Here is a 20374-nt window from a genome sequence, read left to right as displayed (position 1 = left end):
CAAATTCTAGGTAGTTTCAAACCCAGTGCTTATCTTACTGAAGAACATAGGGGTTTGAGCAAGAATATGTCAGCCTAACAAAAAAGTTCTTAGAGGAATTAAGTTATTTACCTGTCCTTATCCTTGATCTCCATTGTCTGTTCTCTTTTGATATCTTCTCAATAGAAACATGAAGCAGATTCTGGATTTATAAATTAGAAAATGATTTTTCAGTCTTCTTTTCTTGGTGGCTTATCACCTCCTCTTCACTGGACATCAGAAAGCCCTAACTCAGTTTTATCCCTAACTTAGTTTTCACTCCATCCCTTCATTCCAAAAGACTGCTTTATGTCTCACCATCTGCTACTTCTCCAGTTTTCTTCTAAAACTCAGTGTTAATTGTTCACAGACCTTGCCTTTCTCATAATCAGGAACAGACTTAAGCAAGGTTTTGCTTAGTTTTTCTTATCTGAATTCAAGACGATGCTTTTGTGCGATTGATTTCTAATAATTTTTCTGGAGAAGGGGTGGAAGTGTCACAGCTGCTCTTTCTGCTTCTTCTTCCTTTCTTCTGGAAACAGACAAAGTTGGAAGATTATTTGTGAAGGCCAAAATCTTGACTTGTCTTCTCCTTCACACCTGCTAGAAGCCACTTCTTAACATCAGCTCAGCAGTTCTGGAAGAACAGACACAAGAGAAAAGAGGTGGACCATTAGTACAACAGAGAACTGAACTGAAAAGTATGGAGAGTCATTTCCTCTGAGGGCATAGCATTAAGTGAGTCATGTTACTAATTATAAGCTGCCTTCTGCATTACAGTGCTCGTAAGCACGTGGAGAGCTGAAAAAAACCAATGAGGTTTTCTGCTTTTCTTCCAATACAGTATAAGTAAGTGCAGTCAACACAATAACTAACATATGTAGCTGCGAGTACACAGAATAACTATGAAATTTTTCAGTTTCTTCCTTGCATTGGTTTCTACTAAAAAAGACTCTAGAATATATTATAGCTTTGACATAAGATTATTCCATTGAAAAAAAAGAGCAGGCTGGGCAGAACAATAATGGGGAAGGAGTTTACCCTTCTATTCAAATGGCGTGCAACTAAAGGAAGAGATTAACTACCTTGCAATGAATTTCCATAGGGAAAATTCAGAGTCCTCCCATCTAACCCCCCCTTCCCAGCTATATAGGTCAACATTCACCCTATGCTGCCCATACTGTCAGGAGCTATTTCCTTCAAGCTGACACACAAAATTTTTGTAGCAACAGGAGAGTTTATAAATGAGGCAAAGCATGTGCTGTCAGATGGCGGAAAACATTTCATTCAATACATGTACAAAGTTATTGCCAAAGGAAAGTATGTGTGAGAGAGTTGGGAGAAAGACATTGGCATTCCATTAATGTTCAGCATCTGTGCAAATGTAAACCTTCTCTGAGCCTCTGGCAGTATTTGCAAGTCTTTATATAATGTGAAGTTGTGTATAACCCTCTTCAAACAATAATGCAGAGAGCCATTCTTTCCTGACCCAGAAAGGGAAACAACAGGATAAACTGCAAAAGGTAAATTAGTTTATCGTGTAAGTATGATGTTGAAGTACATATGGTATAGAAAAAAGGAGGGTAGAATTTGTGAGTTGAGGGTTTTTTTCCAATATTTAGAAATTTCTCTCTTCAGTAAATAAATAAGTATCAAAGTATATGGACTGAAAATTAATTTTGAATGCACGATCACAGAGAACATAGCTTGACATAACGTGCTACTAAATGGCTTTAATATAATTTTTTCTTTCTAAAGATGCTAGGCAAACAAAAGTTCCATGATTAAGAGACACAGACTTAAGCAACAGTCATGCAAATGGGACCGAATGGGCTCCACCCTCAGGTGCTGAGGGAGCTAGCAGGGTGATTGCCAACCCGCTCTCTGCCATCTACCAGTGCTCCTGATTATCTGGAGAGGTACCTAGACTTCAGCAAAGCCTCTGACACAGTCTCTCACAGTATTCTACTGGGGAAACTGGCTGCACATGACTTGGACACAGGGTTCCTACCCCTTTCTTTGGGTAAGGAACTGGCTAGAGGGCTGTGCTCAACAGGTAGTACTTAATGTAGCTAAGTCCAGCTGGCAGCACGTTTCAAGTGGTGTCCCCCAGGGGTCGGTACTGGGGCCCATCTTGTTTATTATCTTTATTGATGACCTAGATGAGGGGATTGAGTGCACCCTCAGTAAGTTTGCAGATGACACCAAGCTGCCAGGTACTGTTGATCCGCCTGAGCGTAGGGAGGTCCTTCAGAGGGATCTAGATAAGCTGGATCGCTGGGCTAAGGTGAATGGGATGAGGTTCAACAAGGCCAAGTGCCAGGTCCTGCACTTTGACCACAGCAACCCCATGCAGCGTTATAGGCTTGAGGATGAATGACTGTGAAGAGGAAAGGGACCTGAGTGTGTTGTTGATGCTTAGCTGAACATGAGCTGACTGTGCCCAGGTAGCCATGAGGGCCCACAGCATCCTGGCCTGCATTAGAAATGGTGTGGCCAGCAGGAGCAGGAAGGTGATCATCCCCCTCTACTCAGCTCTGGTGAGGCCGCACCTCAAGTACTGTGTTCAGTTTTGGGCCCCTCACTACATGAAAGACATTGAGGCCCTGGAGCGTGTCCAGAGAAGGGCAACAAAACTGGTGAGGGGTCTGAAGCACAAGTCTTATGAGGAGTGGCTGAGGGAGCAGGGATGGTTTCGTCTGGAGAAGAGGAGGCTCAGGGGAGACCTCATTGCACTCCACAACTTCCTGAAGGGAGGTTGTGATGAGTTTGGCCTCTTCTCCCAGGCAACAAACAGGACCTGAGGAAATGGCCACAAGTTGTACCAGAGGAGGTTTAGATTAGACACAAGGAGAAAATTTTTCTCTCAGAGAGTGGTCAGGCACTGGAATGGCTGCCCAGGGAGGTGGTGGAGCCGCCGTCCCTGGCAGTGTTCAAGAGGCGCCTGGATGAGGATCTACGAGATATGGCTTAGTGCTTGTGGTAGCAAGGGTAGTAGGAGAATGGTTGCACTAGATGATCTCGTAGGTCCTTTCCAACCTTGTGATTCTATGATTCTATGAAATCCAGCCTCATTTCCACAGGTATGAAGGACTCCCTCTGGAATGAATGAAACCAGTGCATCTCTGCTGATTAATGAGTTGTCAGTAGCAGGAGAGCATAAAGAAAAAACATTTTGTTTGCAGTGGAGACCAAGGGGATTCTGGCATTCTGGTGCAGCAATTGCTGGAAGGCCAGCTTATACTATTTCCACTAAAAAAAATTAGTAAAATCATACATAAAAAGCATTAGAAGTTGTTTGAACAACTTCAACTCTCTAGGGGAAGGAAAAAGAAAAAATAGATTTATAATAGAGAGCTAATTATGATTTAAGAGACAGCCTCTCCATAATTAGTGACTGACACATTTTCTCAGACAGTATTCTATTTTGAGATTTGGCCTTTCAAAGATTGTCCTTTATTATGTTGCTGTGGAGAAGCTTTTTAACTCATTGTGATTTTGTGCATGATTTTGCACATACCAAACTGTGCGTGACCTGCATGCTGATGAGACTCTAGCTAAATCTCTTATCACAATGTCAGTAATTGCCATGAGTATTTATCATAGGACACTGAGAATCCCTTTGTTTCAAAGAGTACATAAGTGACTTGCTGTTGACATGTTACTTGTACTGACACATCCTTAGAAAAATAAAAAATCCTTGCAGGATATTTGATGGTGATACCTTGGATAGGTCTGAAAGTACTCAGAGGAAGCTTAGGCTTAATTAATTAGCAGTAGATTAAGCTAAATGATCATGTGAACTGACATCTCTACCTTGGCAAATCATTCTGATAGTCCTTGAAGGAACTTGGCCTTGGCTGCATGGATGTGACTACTTGGTATTATCAGTTTTGCTACCAGATCATGTTACAATCCTAGAAAGATTCTGACAAAGTCATCTCCATGTTGTCTCACATGGTAGGAAAGAGAGACAAATTGGCTGTCTGACACCAGGCACCTAAAGATCCTGGCACACTGACTTCCTGACCTTATTCTTCACTGCCTAAGGTTGCCATGCAGGCTACCTTGTAACTTCACACCATACTCATCCCTCCTGTCATTCATTTAATTCATTAGTATAAGCATAACCATGCCCCTCTCCTAGAAAAAAGATACAGTTACAAACATTGCCTACATCAGTTTTCTATGATGGAATTTATTGGCTTTTCAAAGGAAACAACTTCTACTGAAGAATTCTGTCTTTATTTGAATTTTGGTGAAGGGAAGATGTTTAGTAATCAATCTGTAAAAACAATCTTCAGTTTTGTGGATGCCTGTGATTAGTTGTAGATTAGAAGACATAGGTAAAGGTCCTAGCACGCTGATATTCAAATGCTTAATTTTGCCTGCAGCATAACAGACACAAGGAGTCCACGTGTAAAGGAAGTGCAAGAAAAACACTTCTTTTTTTTAATTAGAATATTTCATTCTCCTCCAAAAATGCTTCGCTAGTGAAGTGTAAATTGAATGAAAAATGTACAACTCAATCATATCTCAGGAACGTGAAATCCAGCTTGATTCTACCAGGGATGGTTTTAACAGCAAATACAGGGAGATAGGCACTGTTACACATACTAAGAACTCACACTCCTGTGCATTAAACTCATGAGCATAAAAAGCATCACTTTAAAAGGAAAAAAAAGCAAATATATCTGGCAAAAGTGAAGGCTCATAAATCAGTGCTAGCAGATGCAAAACCAAGTTTTCCTGAGGTCCAATCTCCGATCTCAAGCGTTATGAGGTCATCTCAGAGCTAATTTCTAATCTCTCACATGCCATTGTGAATACAGAATGGCTCCACTGTTTCACTAAATTTCTGCCTTTTCCTGGATTTATTAGGCAAGAGCATATGACAGATTTAATTCTCACAGTTTTAATCCTACTCTATGCAGTAGGGCTGAATGAGCCCAGATCCCTAGCTGCAGCACAGGTGCACAAAATGGGCTGGCAGTTCTTTGTGCAGCTACTCAACTTCCACACTGTGTCATAAATGTGAACTTTAATGTGAAGTTCAGAACCCTCACTGTTGCATACTGTGGACAGGGTAAGGTAAACATGCGGAACAGCCTACAGAATTTCATATAGAAGTAAGCCTTTATGAAAGCTGACATATGTAACTGTTCAGAAAATTGGAGTTCAGAAAATTTGAACTCCAGTGTTTCACTCATAAAGCGTTAAAGTCAACCTGAAATAGATTATTATAGAGCTTGCATTCCTAAGAAAGCAGATAAGATTTGAAGAAAAAAAAACAAAAGACCATCCAAAAATCTGAGAAAACAGGCATGTCTTAAATACAAATTGTTCCTGTCTATGCATAGTATAATAGCTGGGTTTGAAATGCATTTCTATCAATGGTTAAACTAAATTCAAGGCTACTACACAACTTCAAGTATGACACAAATATACTAAGTTGCTCCTCAAAAATAGCTGTCCTGTAGAAATTTGAGACAGACCTGATACAGTGTAATATGATAGTATATCATCAAACTAGAAATGCTAGAAGTAGAACAGATGTGCCCTTAATATGTTTATTGCCTGACAGCTTTGGTGTAGCCAATTAACTGAAATGTGCAGTCCAAACCATCAGTAGATATAAATCAGTGCCATCACACAAGTATACGTTTCTGCATTCATATTGCTGTACACAATGTGGTCATTCATTCTTTCATTATCACATATAATTTTAAGATAAGTGTAAACGAAAAGCATTCCAAAATGCCAATACTTTAGTACTAGTGATGGCATCAACACCATAGATGCTGGTATTATATTATTAATGCTAATTAATTATTAATGCCTCTAGTTGGAGGCCTCTAATTAGTGGTGTTCCCTAGGGGTGTCGGTGCTGGGTCTGGTCTTGTTCAACAACTTCATCAATGACCTGAATAAAGGAATAGAGTCCATCCTCTGTAAGTTTGCAGATGATACAAAGCTGGGAGGAGTGGCTGACACACCAGAAGGCTGTGCTGTGCTGCCATTCAACAGGACCTGGGCAGACCGAGGAGATGAGCAGGGAGAAACCTGATGAGGTTTAACAACAGCAAGCATAGAGTCTTGCACCCGGGGAGGGAAAACTGCATGCATCGGTATAGGTTAGGGGATGGCCTGCTGGAGAGGAACTCTTCAGGGAAGGAACTGGATGTTCTGGTGGACAACAGATTGGCCGTGAGCCAGCACTGTGTCCTTGTGGTCAAGGCAGCTAATGGGATCTTGGGTTACATTAAAAAGAACATGGCCAACAGGTCTAGGGAGGTGATCTTCTCCCATTGTTCTGCCCTGATGAGGCCACGTTTAGAATTCTGTGTCCAATTTTGGGCTCCTCATCTGAAAAAAAACAGGGATCTCCTAGCAGGAATCCAGCAGAGGGCCACAAAGATGGTAAAGGGCCTGGAGCATCTCCTTTATGAGGAAAGGCTGAGTAACCTGGGTCTGTTCAGCTTGGGGAAAAGAAAACTGAGAGGTGATATGATACATGCTTCTAAATATCTAATTGGTGGTAGGACGCAAATGAACGAGGCCAGGCTCTTGGTGGTGTGTAGTAATAGGATAAGGAGAAAAGGCCTAAAACTTGAACATAGGAAGTTCTGTACTAACATGCAGAAGAACTTATTTACAGTAAGGGTGACAGAGCATTGCAAAAGGCTGCCCAGAGAAGTCGTGGAGTCTCCTTCTGTGGAGATACTCAAGACCTGTCTGGATGCCTACCAGAGCAACCTATTGTAGGGAACCTGCTTTAGCAGTGTGGCTGATCTTGATAATCTCTCGAGGTCTTTTCCAAGCCCTGCAATTCTGTGATTCTGTGATTCTAATGATACTATCAGGAATAAAAATGCTGCACTGTTATCAAGAATAAAAATGCTGCACTGTTGTTGATTTTTATGGAGACAACAGATTACGTATCTAGAACGTGATGTTTTTAGATCCAAATATTCTTGTTTGTGCCTATCCCTTGCAAGGCTACACAAGCAACAGAGAGCAGCAATTATCTGTCTTAGATCCCGTAGTGTACTAAATGGGACCATGGGACCTGCAACCCTATAACCATAGTCTAGTGGTATAGCAGGAATCCAATCTAAACCTCCTCTGGCACAACTTGAGACCATTTCCTCCAATCAAGTAGGACGTCTTTCAGTGTTATGCCAAAAATTTATAAAGATAAACCACAGAGAGCAGAGGACCACGTTTGTCTAGGATAATTGTTACAGACAGCAGGCTTTTTCCAAAGAGCCTATGTTTGAGGAGCAGCTTAAATAACATTGTGGCAATGATCTGTGAGTCCATGAATTCAGTCAATGATCCAGACTGTTTCTGAAAGTTGTTAGGCCCCATCTCCCTACATCTTCCAAGGAGAGTATTTGTAATGCATTAAATCAAGCACATATAGCAAGCCAGACTACAATACAGAAAGTTCTGTACTGATGTCTATCTAAACAAGTACATCAAGAACTGTTTGCAAAAAGGAAGTGATCACCAGGATAAATGATTTAAGTTATGCAGTTTTCTTATAGATTGAAACCAAAACATTTTAGTTCAACGCTCACATTTCCTTGGTGATTTCTTGAGAAGTTCAGAACAGCATGACTTATGAATCTTGGAATCAATTGCAGCTGGTTTAGACTTCAGTATTACATTTTAATAGAAAATAAAGGCTGCACTATATTTGTGAAAACTTCTTTTCTACTGAAAGACAACAGCCTCCAGCAGCAGACAGTGAACTTGGGCAATGATCTCTAGAGGAAAATTTGGGTGCATCTATAACTCATATTGGAAAACAGTTCAGAGTGACCTGATCAGACAGAGATGCTGCTAACTCCAAAACCAGATGGATCAGAGCACAAGAACCCAGCAGTGCAGCTGCTGCAGCAAGCAGAGCTGATAGCCGCATGTTCTCACTGTGAAGCTGGTACCTCCACACAGCTCAGTACCACACAATGACTTCAGGCTGCGATAAACATTACTCCGAACCATGGAGTACAGGAAACGTGTCTCAAGGGCCAGAAAAAAAAAATCTGCAATACATATTCTCAAGAACAATACGAATTTCATTGAAATTAAATATATATATACATTCTGTGCTAATTTCATCTGTTTCTTCTCAAAAGGCACGAGGGAAATGCAATCCTCAACAAGTAAGTGTGCTTAACATATGAATTGTGATACTTCATTTACAGGAGAGGTGACTCAGGAAGTATGATTGCATACATCAATATCCAAAGCTCTAGATATGGCTCGTAATAATTTGACCAACTTGCAGTCAGATTCTGTGGTATTCAAAGAATCTCACAGTAACTGTCTGGGACTGTGTGCTGAACTATGTGTAAAGAATCCCTTAACTGAGTTCTGATGAAGTGATCATACCCAAAGTGGATGTTTCAAAGTGACTATTGAGCAACACACAACAGCTGGAGAAAAAACTACTTGGACAAAAATAGGCCAGGCATTTAAATGCTCATCAGAACAGCAGCCCTCCAGAAACCCGGAGGTGTGAGGATCTTTCCTCTGAACTGAACACAGGAGGACAAGAAGAAGGAGAACTAGCCCTGGTGAGAGTTAGTTTTCAACCATTTGATGAGTTTTCCAGTGAAACAGGAAACTGAGACTGTCTGTAAACCACAATGCAGAAATTAGAAGAGCTCTGCATTAGCAAACAAACACATGAACAATGAAGTTATTAAGCAGAGGAAAAAAAATAGCATGAATGGATTATGGCTTGACTGTACAACTTGATGCCATTTAGAGATACCCAGCTTAATCAATAAGTTCTGCTTGCTGTAAAGCAGGATGCATTTAGCTTCATAGCTTTGCTGGGCTAAAAGCAGCAACGCAATTTCTGGTACCTGAGCTTGTCTGCACCACTGACTGCAGCAACACATCGATCTGTGCAGGTTTGTTCATACAAGAGTTCGTGAAATACCTGGCAGTGAGTTATTTCTCATGAGGCCCTGGTGAGAAACCACATTAAGGACAGGATAGGAACAAAGCTTTAGTACAGAAAATATAATTCAGAATAAATACACCAGCTGCAATACACGATAAGAAGTGGTCAGTCAAGTGTCGCGATAACATGGTTCTCCAAAGCAGAGTATATCCTCAGGGATTTCCTTCCGTTTGTCTTTATTTTAACTATGGTTTTTTTGGATTGGTAAAATCATTCCTTTAGCTACATGAACTATATTTCACAAGCACTTTTCTTAAGGAGTAACCCAGAAAACTCAGCACCAAGTGTTAGTCTCACCTCAACTCTTGTTTTGCAACATTACTCCTAGCTGAAATACAAGGGAAAGCAGATATCCTCTGTGGTCACATAAAGGCACTTTATTGTGTTGTACACAAAAGATTGTTATAACAAATGCATTAAGTCTGTTGGCGCCTCTGACATGCATTTTGCAGATACTGGTTTAGAATGTTGCATTTATATTATTGTTTGTTTTGGATGTTCACAAATAATTAAGTTGTTGTCTATGTTCAAATGTCTAAAGCAGGAAAAAAACAATCAGATTTCAAACATTCAATGTATGCAAGGAAAGATATCCCCTCACAGTTTTAAAAATAAATCTGATTTTATCTTCAAGTATAAGCAGTAGCTGTACTCAAATCCTCCTAAAATTAATTCATGCCTGACCTCAGTGTTGCCATTTCCTGAACACCACGTAACCTCAACTATCAATACAAGTGGCCTTGCTTTCTTCTCTGGCTGAGCATCTTTCTTTTTGTTCATCCTACAACACAGCAGCCCAGGAAGGAAGGTATCAGCCTACTTTTGGTATGGTTTCAGAGTCTTTTTCATAATTATGACAATGGTTACAACGAAAATTGGAAAGATTGGCTTGCCACAGTTGTTTGAAAGCCATGAGAAGAAGAGCTATTTCAAGTGGTGAATGCATTTATTTCTTTCATTAAATAAGCATTCCTTACTATGTGGAAGTTTTCTGTTCTGTTACAGGTATTTGGTTTCAGGGACAATCAGTAATTATGAAACACTGATCTGTAGCATGTATGTATCAATGTGATTTATTTACTGTATGAATATGTTTTGCAGCATCTTCTTAAGGTTTGAAATAGATTGAAATTGTCAGACCTACAATTCAGAAATCTGCATTTGACTGACAAAAGACTGATGAGGAAATTTCAGACCTACAATCTACAGATTATCCAAAACATTGTTTGTTTGTTTGTTTTTGTGGAGAGGAAGATACTAACAGATCTTAAAGCAGTGCTCAAGAAATCAAACCTTCTTGTTATCCTGTCCTCTACTACTCCTAAAAAATATTTTCTTGTTTTGAGTCACTGGAAAGTTTATGATAAGATAATCTTGATATCATGATTGCCTCTACTTTAGACACTATGGGATATGCAGACAGCCCTGGTCTGAGAGATCTCCAGGTGAGACAGGTATTTGTAGAGCTGACAACCACATCTGATAAAGCTGAGCTCTGATTCATCATGTCAGGAAGTATGTAGCAGTTCTGAGCTACAGACCATGTACAGTGTACCACCTCACTGAATGATGCATCTTCTACCTTGCAAGAGCTTCCAAATGACTTCTGGGCCCAATTTGAGATATAGTCTTTCTACTTAGAAAGCCTCACGCACAACCAGTAACACAGGTAACACAACAGAGATAAGTAGCATTCCCATCTCATGTTAGAGTTCAGTGTTGGGACCAAGATGACATGGCTAGTAGAAAAAAAAAAAAGAGCTGTAAAAAAAATTGCCATAACTACGGTAGGAGTTGAAGTTAACCCTCTCTACTTGGAAGAAACCAGATCACCTCCATCTAAGAACTCTGGAACACAAAATTGCCATTTTAGTAGGAAATATTTTTAACAAATCAAACTGATGTTACCACTTAATGACCGGAAGATGTGATTTGGGAAACTGCACATCCTTTGTGCAACATCAATAGTGTGCAAAGCTTTTGAAAGGAAATAATAATTAAAAACATGGAAACAAACACAAAGTGAGTTAAAGTACAAAAATCATGCAAAGTCTACCTCACATATTCCATTCAAAAATTATTTAGCAGAGAAAGGAATCTGCATAAATCTCACCTTCTGAAGTTTAGAAACATCAAATACTTTGAAAACTATTCATTAAGCAGGAAAAGATTGAAATATTACAAGAATGGTAGATACAGAACCAGCTGCATGGTGGGTGGCAGCAAGAAACTAATGACACTTCCCAAAGACATGACTGATACCACAAGGACAGCTAAGGGGATCAAAATCCTACCCTTTAAGCACAGACTGAAAGAAACTGTCCTCTTCAGCCAAGCAGAACGATAGAGAAGATAGCACAGAAAAGGTAAGATTATTTTTTTAAAATCTAATAGATGGATGAGCATAGGAAGTGGAGAAGAGCTATTTAAAATATTAGAGGACATGGGTATAAAAATACATAAGTTTAAATTTCCCCAGAATAATGAATGAATCAAAAAAGCAGTGAGGCTCCCAGGCAGGCCTCCAAGAGTAGAAATGAGTAGAGTAATGGCTTTGGAGACTGATCAGCTTTTATCCAAAGATAGATTTCACAGCCTGTGACATCAGAGCACTGCTCTGTTCCTGGAGACCTTTTCCAATCCAGCAGTGCACAGCCAAGAGCTGGAAATCACTTGGGACATCCAAGCTGACAGCAACTAAATTTGAATATCTGGAAACTGGCATTTAGGAAAGCGTGAAGAAAAGCTCTAAACTTTGAAATTTACATCTGCTCTCTTTTCCAGTGGTAACTGAGTTCATTTACCTGTGGGTCACTGAAAACATACCTAATTTATCCATCAGGATTGGATAAAATGAAATAATCTTCCATTTGCAGTTTGGGAATGCCTTAGTGGTGGCAACAAAGTTTTATTTTAAAAGACAGCTCACTCGTGCATCTCAGATTTACCAGCGTGTGAGTATAAAGCAAAAATGGATGCACTTTTTTTGCATTAAGTCAAAAACATTTTAGTGTAGTCTAAAACAGAAGATCGCTCACACAGCAGTGTGTAATATGATGATCTGGCTTTTAGAGAATGATGATAAGAACAAATTGCAGGCTCAGTACATTATCTAGCAACCTAATATAGATAAGTTTGTCCAGTCAGCTGGCAGGGAATTCCAATGTTGATGTTGATTTTGTTGTGTTTGCCTGTGCCCAGACATAGCACAGGACTGCCTGATTTTGCTCAGGAAGCAAAATATTTTGTAATAGGTATTTGCTTGTTATAGTTGCATAAAATTATCAAAACTAAGATAAAGATACTTCTCCTGGAACTGTTAGAAGGAATCAAGTAATCAGCAGCACTCTGCAAACACATAAAACCCATCTAAATGAACAGGCCTTGGCTACAAAATGAGGACCTTTATTTTAGACCAGACTGGTCCTGACCTACAGAAAGTATATATAAACTACACTGATAACCAGTGCTGCTTGTGGAAACAAGGGAGAAGCCCTCTTCAGTGCCATCCTCCCTCTCTGAAGTGCTCTGGAGTCTGGCTGCCTCAGAGACAATACCATCAAGGCCAAGCACATAGCATGAGATTTACCATAACATATACCTAATGCTTGACCAGAACAAGTAGATAGTACTTGGTATTTAGACATTTAGGTGTTACAGCACTAGAGTAAAATGTTCCCTGGCCTTCTTAAACTGTAGAGACTTATTTGTTGTCTCAGAAAATTCCTAGAACAGTCATTCACAATTCCCTGATAACGAGAGCCACAATACCTAGTACCTAATCTAGAAACATTCCAGAAACAAGTACAATACTTGCTACAAGTTACAGACTTGCCAGAACACCTGAATGGCTAAAAGACCAATACTTAATACTTTATTACCTAAATAGAGTTCTGTAGGATGTTTTTGACAGAACAGTAATGCAGAAAGGGAAGGAGAAAATGAAGCCATCTAAAATTTCCTACCCATTAGCACCAGTTGGTAGGGACATATGGCCATGCTGCACAGTGTGGTTTCAAGCACAAACTGTAGAGTCCATCATCATCCTCCTCCTCCTCTGACTCATTAGTATGTAGCACCCTTCGAATTTTTTGTGGGAGAATATACTGAGAGATTCAACTGAAAAAACATAACATGGGAATGTTACAGAATGTTATTATTAGCCAATTGTAGAGGAATGTCAGCCTCACAGTGTTGGAGAACAACATGCATTAGAATGGCAAAGGCTTTGAAGGTAAGGACAAGCTTAAAAGAAAAGTGTAGAGCAGGGCAACCTTACTGCTGTGGAAAATCAGTAAAATCGTGCACAACAGCTTCTGTGTCAGTACCAGCAGGGAAAGACAAAGGCATAGAAAAAGATAGTATTACCTTTAAGATCCAAGACAGACAAAATTTTCTGCAAAAAGGTGAAGTCAGAAGCAGCAATAAGGCAAGGCAAAAGACTTGGGAAAAGTTCTCATCCCATTCATAAAAAGACATTTATATTTTCTGAAATTGCATAGCCTTTAGACCACCTGGACAATGTTTTTCTTTCCATCTTGGAAATATATACAGCACATACTGACTGTGTCTACACCATTACAGCTCTGTACCCCAAAAGCAGGACTTAGTCCATTCTCTAGACGGTGCTTATTCACTCATGTGTGTTCAAATTAGGACCATGCCAGATCTGGGCCACAGACCAAGTGTGCAACCCTGGTCCCAGGTCTCTTCTCTGCCCCATGTGGCAATCCTGTGGTCTTGAGAGGTTTGGGGGAGGGCACTTTTTGGGTGAAAAAGGTCTGAAATAATGACAGTGAAGTTGTACAAAAAATCCTACTTTTGTAGCATAAAGTTACTCTCACAGACTTAACGCTGTATATCTCCACAACTCCTGTCAAGGAGAAAGACAAATCACTAAGAAAATACAGGGAATGGCTTGCAGGTGATATTACTTCCACAGAACAATTCCACATTACAGGCAAGAAAATGTTTCTGCAGAGTAAAAAGAGTTTCTTCAGCAATGGACTCAGTAGTGAGAGAAACACCAAGACCTTGGAGGTCTTTTCCAACCATGATGATTCCAAGACACTCTGACTCTAAGTGCTGCTCATCCATCTGACACAATCTTCTTTAGACCAACTGATGCATCCCCCTGAAGAATTGTTGCAAGGCTGCATTTTATTTTCAGTTACTGATATTAATCAAAAGTAAACACTTGCTGCCTTCTCTTCTGGTCCTCCAAGCTGACTCCTAAATAAAAGCAGCAGAAAGAGGCTCTTAAGATACATACTTACAGAAGTGTGGACAGTTTGACAGACATCTGTGCTATTTGTCAGCCAAAACTGAAGACAAATGGCATGGCATTTTCTGTCTATGACTAGTACGCTTTTAAGGAGATAATTGTCTGTATGAATGTCTCCTCTGTAAGCAGGAGGATTCATCTCTAAACTGAGACACACTATGCTGAAAATTTACGTCTGGGAATGCCAAATGTTGCAGAACCAAGGAGATTAACCCACAGGCTTGACTGGATTCAGGATGTCTAGATGGTGAGGAGAAAATTTTTTCAAAGCTGAAAATAGTTAACTCCTTTGCAGATGCTGCAAATCAGTATAAAAGCATGGAAATATAGCACGTTTAGCAGCTGTCATTCATGACAACAACTGTTGCTTAAAAATATTCTTAGGACAGCTCTGCCAAGATTTGATATGCACAAGATTTGACATCTCTTCCATTACTCCTGTTACTTCACAGCACGCCCAGTTAGATATTTAATTTTCTAAGCAGTCATTTCAGTGCAGTTTTTCCTAATTAAAAATGTTAGGAAGGTGAAAGACGGAAATGAACATGGATCTTTTAGCATATGAAACAGAAATAGCACTGTTCACAAACAACTATATTAAGCTACAAGGGTATCATAAAGAAGCATCCATGAGTGTTTGCAGAGTGGTTTGAACTACTTGATTAAGTAGCACCCTATTAGTGAAAATTATGATTAATGAGCAGCTTATAACAACAAAGCTCTCTCTGCAAGTACTGCAGGAGAAAGGAAGAAGGAAATGAGAAGTGTATTTCAGATTGGAGTTGTTAAATTAATAATTAAGGAATGAAGATCCACTAAAAGGGTTTTTGGAAGATTTGTGTATTCTAAATTTTAGAATGACCAAAAAGAACATGAACTTTGTTCTACTATTTCCAGATGGTTTTTTTGTTGTTGTTGTTTTTGTACTTCAAGATCCTACTGTTATCCCTCTTAAACAAGGCAGCATTTTACAACATGGTATGAGAGATAACATATTAAGACATAAGGTGGCAAGCAGGAGCCCCCAAGATCAATACTTTCAGTCACATCAGAGCAATTCCATTATTTCCCATATAAAGCAGGCAGCTGCCCTTTACATCCAACTATAACACTCATGCATTAGAGAAAGAGGAGTTGTGGTCATTCTCATTTATTATTTATAACACAGAGCACGTACAACTTGGCTGACATCATCCTTGTCACAGCTCATGAGAAACTGAAATAAATCACTTTCTGTGGCTTTTAGGAAAGTTGAAAAAGCCCTTTCAGGCCTAATAATCCATTTTTCTGCAGTAGAGTGCTGTAACATATACAACCAAATAGTTTATTGCATATAATTGTGTATGTCCCAAGCTGATGACTTGACTGTTGTTTGGAGGAAGTCCCTATGTGTACATACATATACATATACTTTAAATATAATTTAAAGAGACGTGTTTAACACTGACAGATGTAGCCAGAGCAAACTGAAAATCACTTTAAGTTCTTCAGCTCTGAAATCTACTTTGCTCTAGTGGATCAGCACTGTTGTCGTACAGGATTGCTGGGCTAACAAAAGCCTGTACAGGAGACAGGTTTCCAGTGCCAGACTAACATAATGAACATAACAAGGTCAAAATTACTTGTCAGTGCCTGGAAAGGGTCTGCATCACTCTACAGTGCAAAGATCACCCTACAGCACACAGCCTGTTCTGTCTCCTGTCAATGAACAGATCTTGCCAGAGACTACGGCTCAACATGTTTGCGCTGGTCCCAGTTCAGGCATGAGCTTCACTGCACCACCGAGCACAAAGGAGACAATTAAGGGCTTGGGCAAGTTCCTCTTCCCTGTCTTTCTTATTTTGCAGCCCAGGTATGGTCAGTGCTTCAAATCCACCCTCAGGGAGTAGGAGAAATGTGAGATGCTGTTTGGGAACTGAGGCAGGACAGGGATAATGCTGTTACAGAAAAACTAATGACAGAGATCATGCAGCAGTCGGCCTGAGAGCGAGAAAAAGGATTATATGAAGGAGAAATTTGAAAAGGAAAGGAAAGATTTAGATGGGGCAGTTTATGGGGGAAGTGCAGGTGATATAAGAAAGGATTGAAAGCACAAGGCTGCAATCCTTCTCCTGTCCCATGGGGTTTCCAGACATCCCCTGACATTTGCAACTTTTTCTTATACAACAAGACTCAGTGACAGCTGGTGCCTGCTTGTAAAGCATACCAAACCACTCTGAACCTGCTGTCATGTTTTGGAGGATCTCAGCTTACATTGGTTAAAACACGAATGTGATTTTTATGTTAACACTACAAAGCTTCAGTGTGTACCATGTATAATTAGCAAATAGGCAGCCAGGTATATTAGTCTGTCCTAAAATAATTATGTGACATGAAAGCTACTTCAATATAAGCTTTAACTAAAACTGGTAATTTAAATACTAACATTATTATTTCCTTCTTTGTGGAAGCCCAGAGTCTTAGCTATTTTCTGCCAACTATCTCATTACAGATAGGTGAGATATCGCCTAAGGAGATATGGCCTAAAACTGGAACACTGAAGTTCCATTCTAACATGCAGAACTTCTTTACAGTAAGGGTGATGGAGCAGTGGAACAGGCTGCCCAGAAAGGTTTTGGAGACTCCTTCTATGGAGACATTCAAGACCATCTGAACCTGTGTGACTTACTGTAGGGAAGCTGCTTTAGCAGGGGTTGGACTCGATGATCTCCTGAGGTCCCTTCCAACCCCCTGCAATTCTGTGATTCTGTGTTATGAAACTACATATACTCTCTGTAAGGAAAAAGTAGCTGAACCTTACATCTAAGGGGAGCATATGCATATTCATGCCCTCCTGAGAGGTCACCAGAGAAGCTAATAGCTGTTCCACTCTGTCCTGAGTATAATCATCACCCATCTGTTTTGCTTCCATCACAACAGCATACTGGCTAAAAATTCCAAAGAATGACTGTTGAAACGGCCAAAAAACTAAGGAAATGCTAATAAATTAGACCACTTTGTTTAAAGATTTAGTTCAAGACTGCCAAAAAGCGCATATACCCATTAATTACACACTCATGAGAAAAGCTGGAATATTAAGAACAGAAAAAAGATGCTGCAACAAATTAATGTGCAACTTGTATTTCTTAGTTGAGGCAGAAGTAATTGCTGGACTGCATAAATATCAAAAATTATTGCTGAACTATTTAATACTTATTTCTACAAAGATTAAATCTTTCAGAAGATCAAATACTTGGAAATGTGACATGCATGCTTTCCTGTGCATTTCCATTTCTGTGCATTATCCTAAGAGATTAAACAAAATGGGCAGCTAGACACTCACTGTTTAAATTCTGCAAGAAAATGCTCTTTTGGATTACAAAAACCTATGGTACCATATATTTTAGTGTGAAATGTAATGCAGTATTTTTGAAGCCCCAGTCACTGTGAGCACAATGACCTCTGGCTCATTTTAGGTATGTGGTCTGTCAGTTTTCTGAGAAGCTTCCACTGTCTTTACAGGGAGCCTCAGGCAAGCACGATCTTGGGCATCTGAGGTCCTTCGTTTTATTTTTGTATGAATCTTGGCCTGTTGCCCTCAAGTCCATAAAGATTCATGTCTGAGAATCAGGAAAACAATTAAGTAAAAGGTTCAGAGAAAGAAATGCTTTTCCAGTTGGCCCCAAAAATGCCAAATCCACCCCAGCGTAATTCTGTTGAAAACAATGGAAGTACACAGGAGCTGAACTTTTCCCACTGCCTTCACACAGCAGTAAGCAGCCTATAAAACAATTCTATCTAATTAAATTATGTCACGGTCCTGCACGTTTTCTGTGGGAACAGAAATTCTCTACATGGGATTGGCTTTTTGTATTCTGTTTGTATTCATACAACCCTCCCATTACAAAGCAAACGATTGCTCTCTTAATCTTTGAAAATTCTGTTTCTAACCAGAGATTCTGCATAGCGTTGGTGACAATCCTTGCATAGAAGAGAAAGAGACAAGAGCAAACACTGGCAGTGCCACAGCCTCAGTATTCACATTGCCTTCTAGGCACCCCTTTAGATAATGATGTTTTGATGTAAGCTAATTAAGGGCTAAACTGGGCCTCTTATAATTCAGGTTTGGATAGCAAGCAATAAAAATTTGCTTTGCAAATGAACTGTCACAGAGCTGTGATACCTCTGAGAACACAAAGTGAAGACAATGCCAAGAGCGACGATGAGAAAAGATCCCTGTGGGTTTCTCAGTGTATGGGTGGCATGTCCCCAGCTTGACAGGGTCAGAAGAGAGTATTCACTTGCCAGCATCAGCAGCTCTGCTAGCTCCCAGAAGAGATGCACAGAAGATGATTACTTCTTGCATCACCTATTCATCCTCCCTGAGAGGCCAGCAGGGTTGCTCAGCACAGCCCCCCTGCTGCCACCTCCCTGATGCCGGAGTGAGAACTCCCTGGGGATCCTGCAGCAGTTGGTGACTACCAACGTACAGCTGCAGAGGCCATCAAAAAGATGGAAATCTTTTCAGAACAAATTAGCATAGCCTTACATGTACTTAGGTAGATTAAAGCAGAATCAATATTCTTACAAAGAGTGAAGAAATTTCTTGTGACTTAGTTTTTCACTCTGCTGCAGAGATAATTTTAGCTGTAATTAAAATAATAATAATAATAACAACAACAACAACAACGATGCCTGGTTACCAATTTCCTCAGAAACACAGCGCAGTAAACTTGCTGACAGTTTTTGCTTTCTGAATTTGGTTTTAAAGCTGGCATTAAAGCCAAATCTAAAGCTTGATTTAGATCCTCGGAGCAGATGGAGAACAAAAGGCATCAAATCATCTGCCAGAATACAAAACACTGCATTTCCATAAGAACAAATGTTTACATTTAAAAATGCATACATCTACCTCAGCTAGAAAGAGAACAAAAGGCAGGAAAATGTTCGTTCCTGTGAGTAATAAATCATACTTGGCGCACTCTCAGAGCTATGTTGGGATCCAGCCTCCCAAAGGCAGCACGCAAAGCCCTTGGAATTTCATATGCTTTCCACAACTGCATACATAAGGAAAATTAAGAATGGGGCACTTGGTGTGAAGTAAGGTTGCATAAGGAATAGTTGTTGGATTTTTAAAAATTAGGTCAGCCACTGTAGCATGAAATAACGTACCGTGTTCCCCTGTGCCTGAAGGCAGCCCTGAGCTCCAAAGGCCAACGCAGAAGCAGGGTGGTACTGCAGCACTGCATGGCTGCAGCAGGGAGCCCAAGTGAGCCATCCAGAACAGAGAACATGTTCCTATGCAGAGCCCTGTGTTTCACCCACCCCGCCAAGGCACTGCAGCTCGTGAGTCACCCAAAAACCATCGAGATGCAGGCAGTGCTGCTATTTGGCTCGGTACACTATTATGCGAGTGCTAAAAGCAACACAGTATCTGTAAAATACCTCCCAAAGCATTGGGATGCCTGTAAAACATCTCCCACAAACAAATACAGAGACCACTGGATGTGAGATTGAGCTGGTACTTACAGCATCGGCCGGGACTAAGCTCTGTATTTAACTATTCCTTCATAAACTGCTTCCACATGCTTGTCTGCTCATTGTGCCATTTCTTCCACTGGTTGCTTGTGTTTGACAGCATCTGGACAGCAAAATGATCCTTCTTCCTCCTCTCTTGCAAAATCAGCAAGCTGTGGAGGGATGCGTGACCACTGCTGCAGCCTCTGTGTATGGGAGCAGCCCAATGCAGCACAGCTCTGGCTCCCCCTTCCCAGCCCGGGTTTTTCTTTTCTTTTTTTTTTTTTTAAAGAGATATGATCCAACCTCCTGTTTCAGCAACACAATGCAAACTGCAGGCGTGGGGTGGTTGACTAACACAGAACAATGCTGAAACAGAAGGCCAACCATATTTTGAAGAGATAACACTCGAGGCATACCTCGTAATTGAAGCAAATACTCCCTGTAACAGATCTGACTTGAGGTTTTGTTCTCTTTTGTCCCATTCTAATCTACTTTCTGCCATTTTGCTGCTCAATTTCTCCACTTTCTGCTTTTTTAATTTTTCAGTTTATGTGGTAGAAATACCACATTCTCTATTGATTTCATGTTTGATC

The 20374-nt window shown here is 40.2% G+C and overlaps 1 protein-coding gene across 3 annotated transcripts in view; it reads right to left on the bottom strand.

Moving 5' to 3' along the window:
• Positions 1 to 20013, bottom strand: part of SACS (sacsin molecular chaperone) — a 54418-nt gene extending 34405 nt beyond the window's left edge. For 2 of the 3 annotated variants that reach the window (XM_048933630.1, XM_048933632.1), the window contains exons 1-2: positions 19791 to 20013; positions 112 to 655 (exon numbers count right to left, since the gene is read on the bottom strand). In XM_048933630.1, the coding sequence (XP_048789587.1) occupies positions 112 to 134 (23 nt within the window). In that variant the 5' untranslated portion in view covers positions 135 to 655; positions 19791 to 20013. Of the gene's footprint in view, positions 1 to 111; positions 656 to 13366; positions 13395 to 19790 lie in introns of all 3 variants that reach the window. The other variant, XM_048933631.1, reaches the window with a different exon arrangement.
• Between the last annotated feature and the right edge of the window lie 361 nt (positions 20014 to 20374).

Source organism: Lagopus muta, chromosome 1 (genome assembly GCF_023343835.1).
Source record: "Lagopus muta isolate bLagMut1 chromosome 1, bLagMut1 primary, whole genome shotgun sequence".
Lineage (NCBI taxonomy): Eukaryota > Metazoa > Chordata > Aves > Galliformes > Phasianidae > Lagopus > Lagopus muta.
This window is presented reverse-complemented; position numbering and strand designations above follow the sequence as displayed.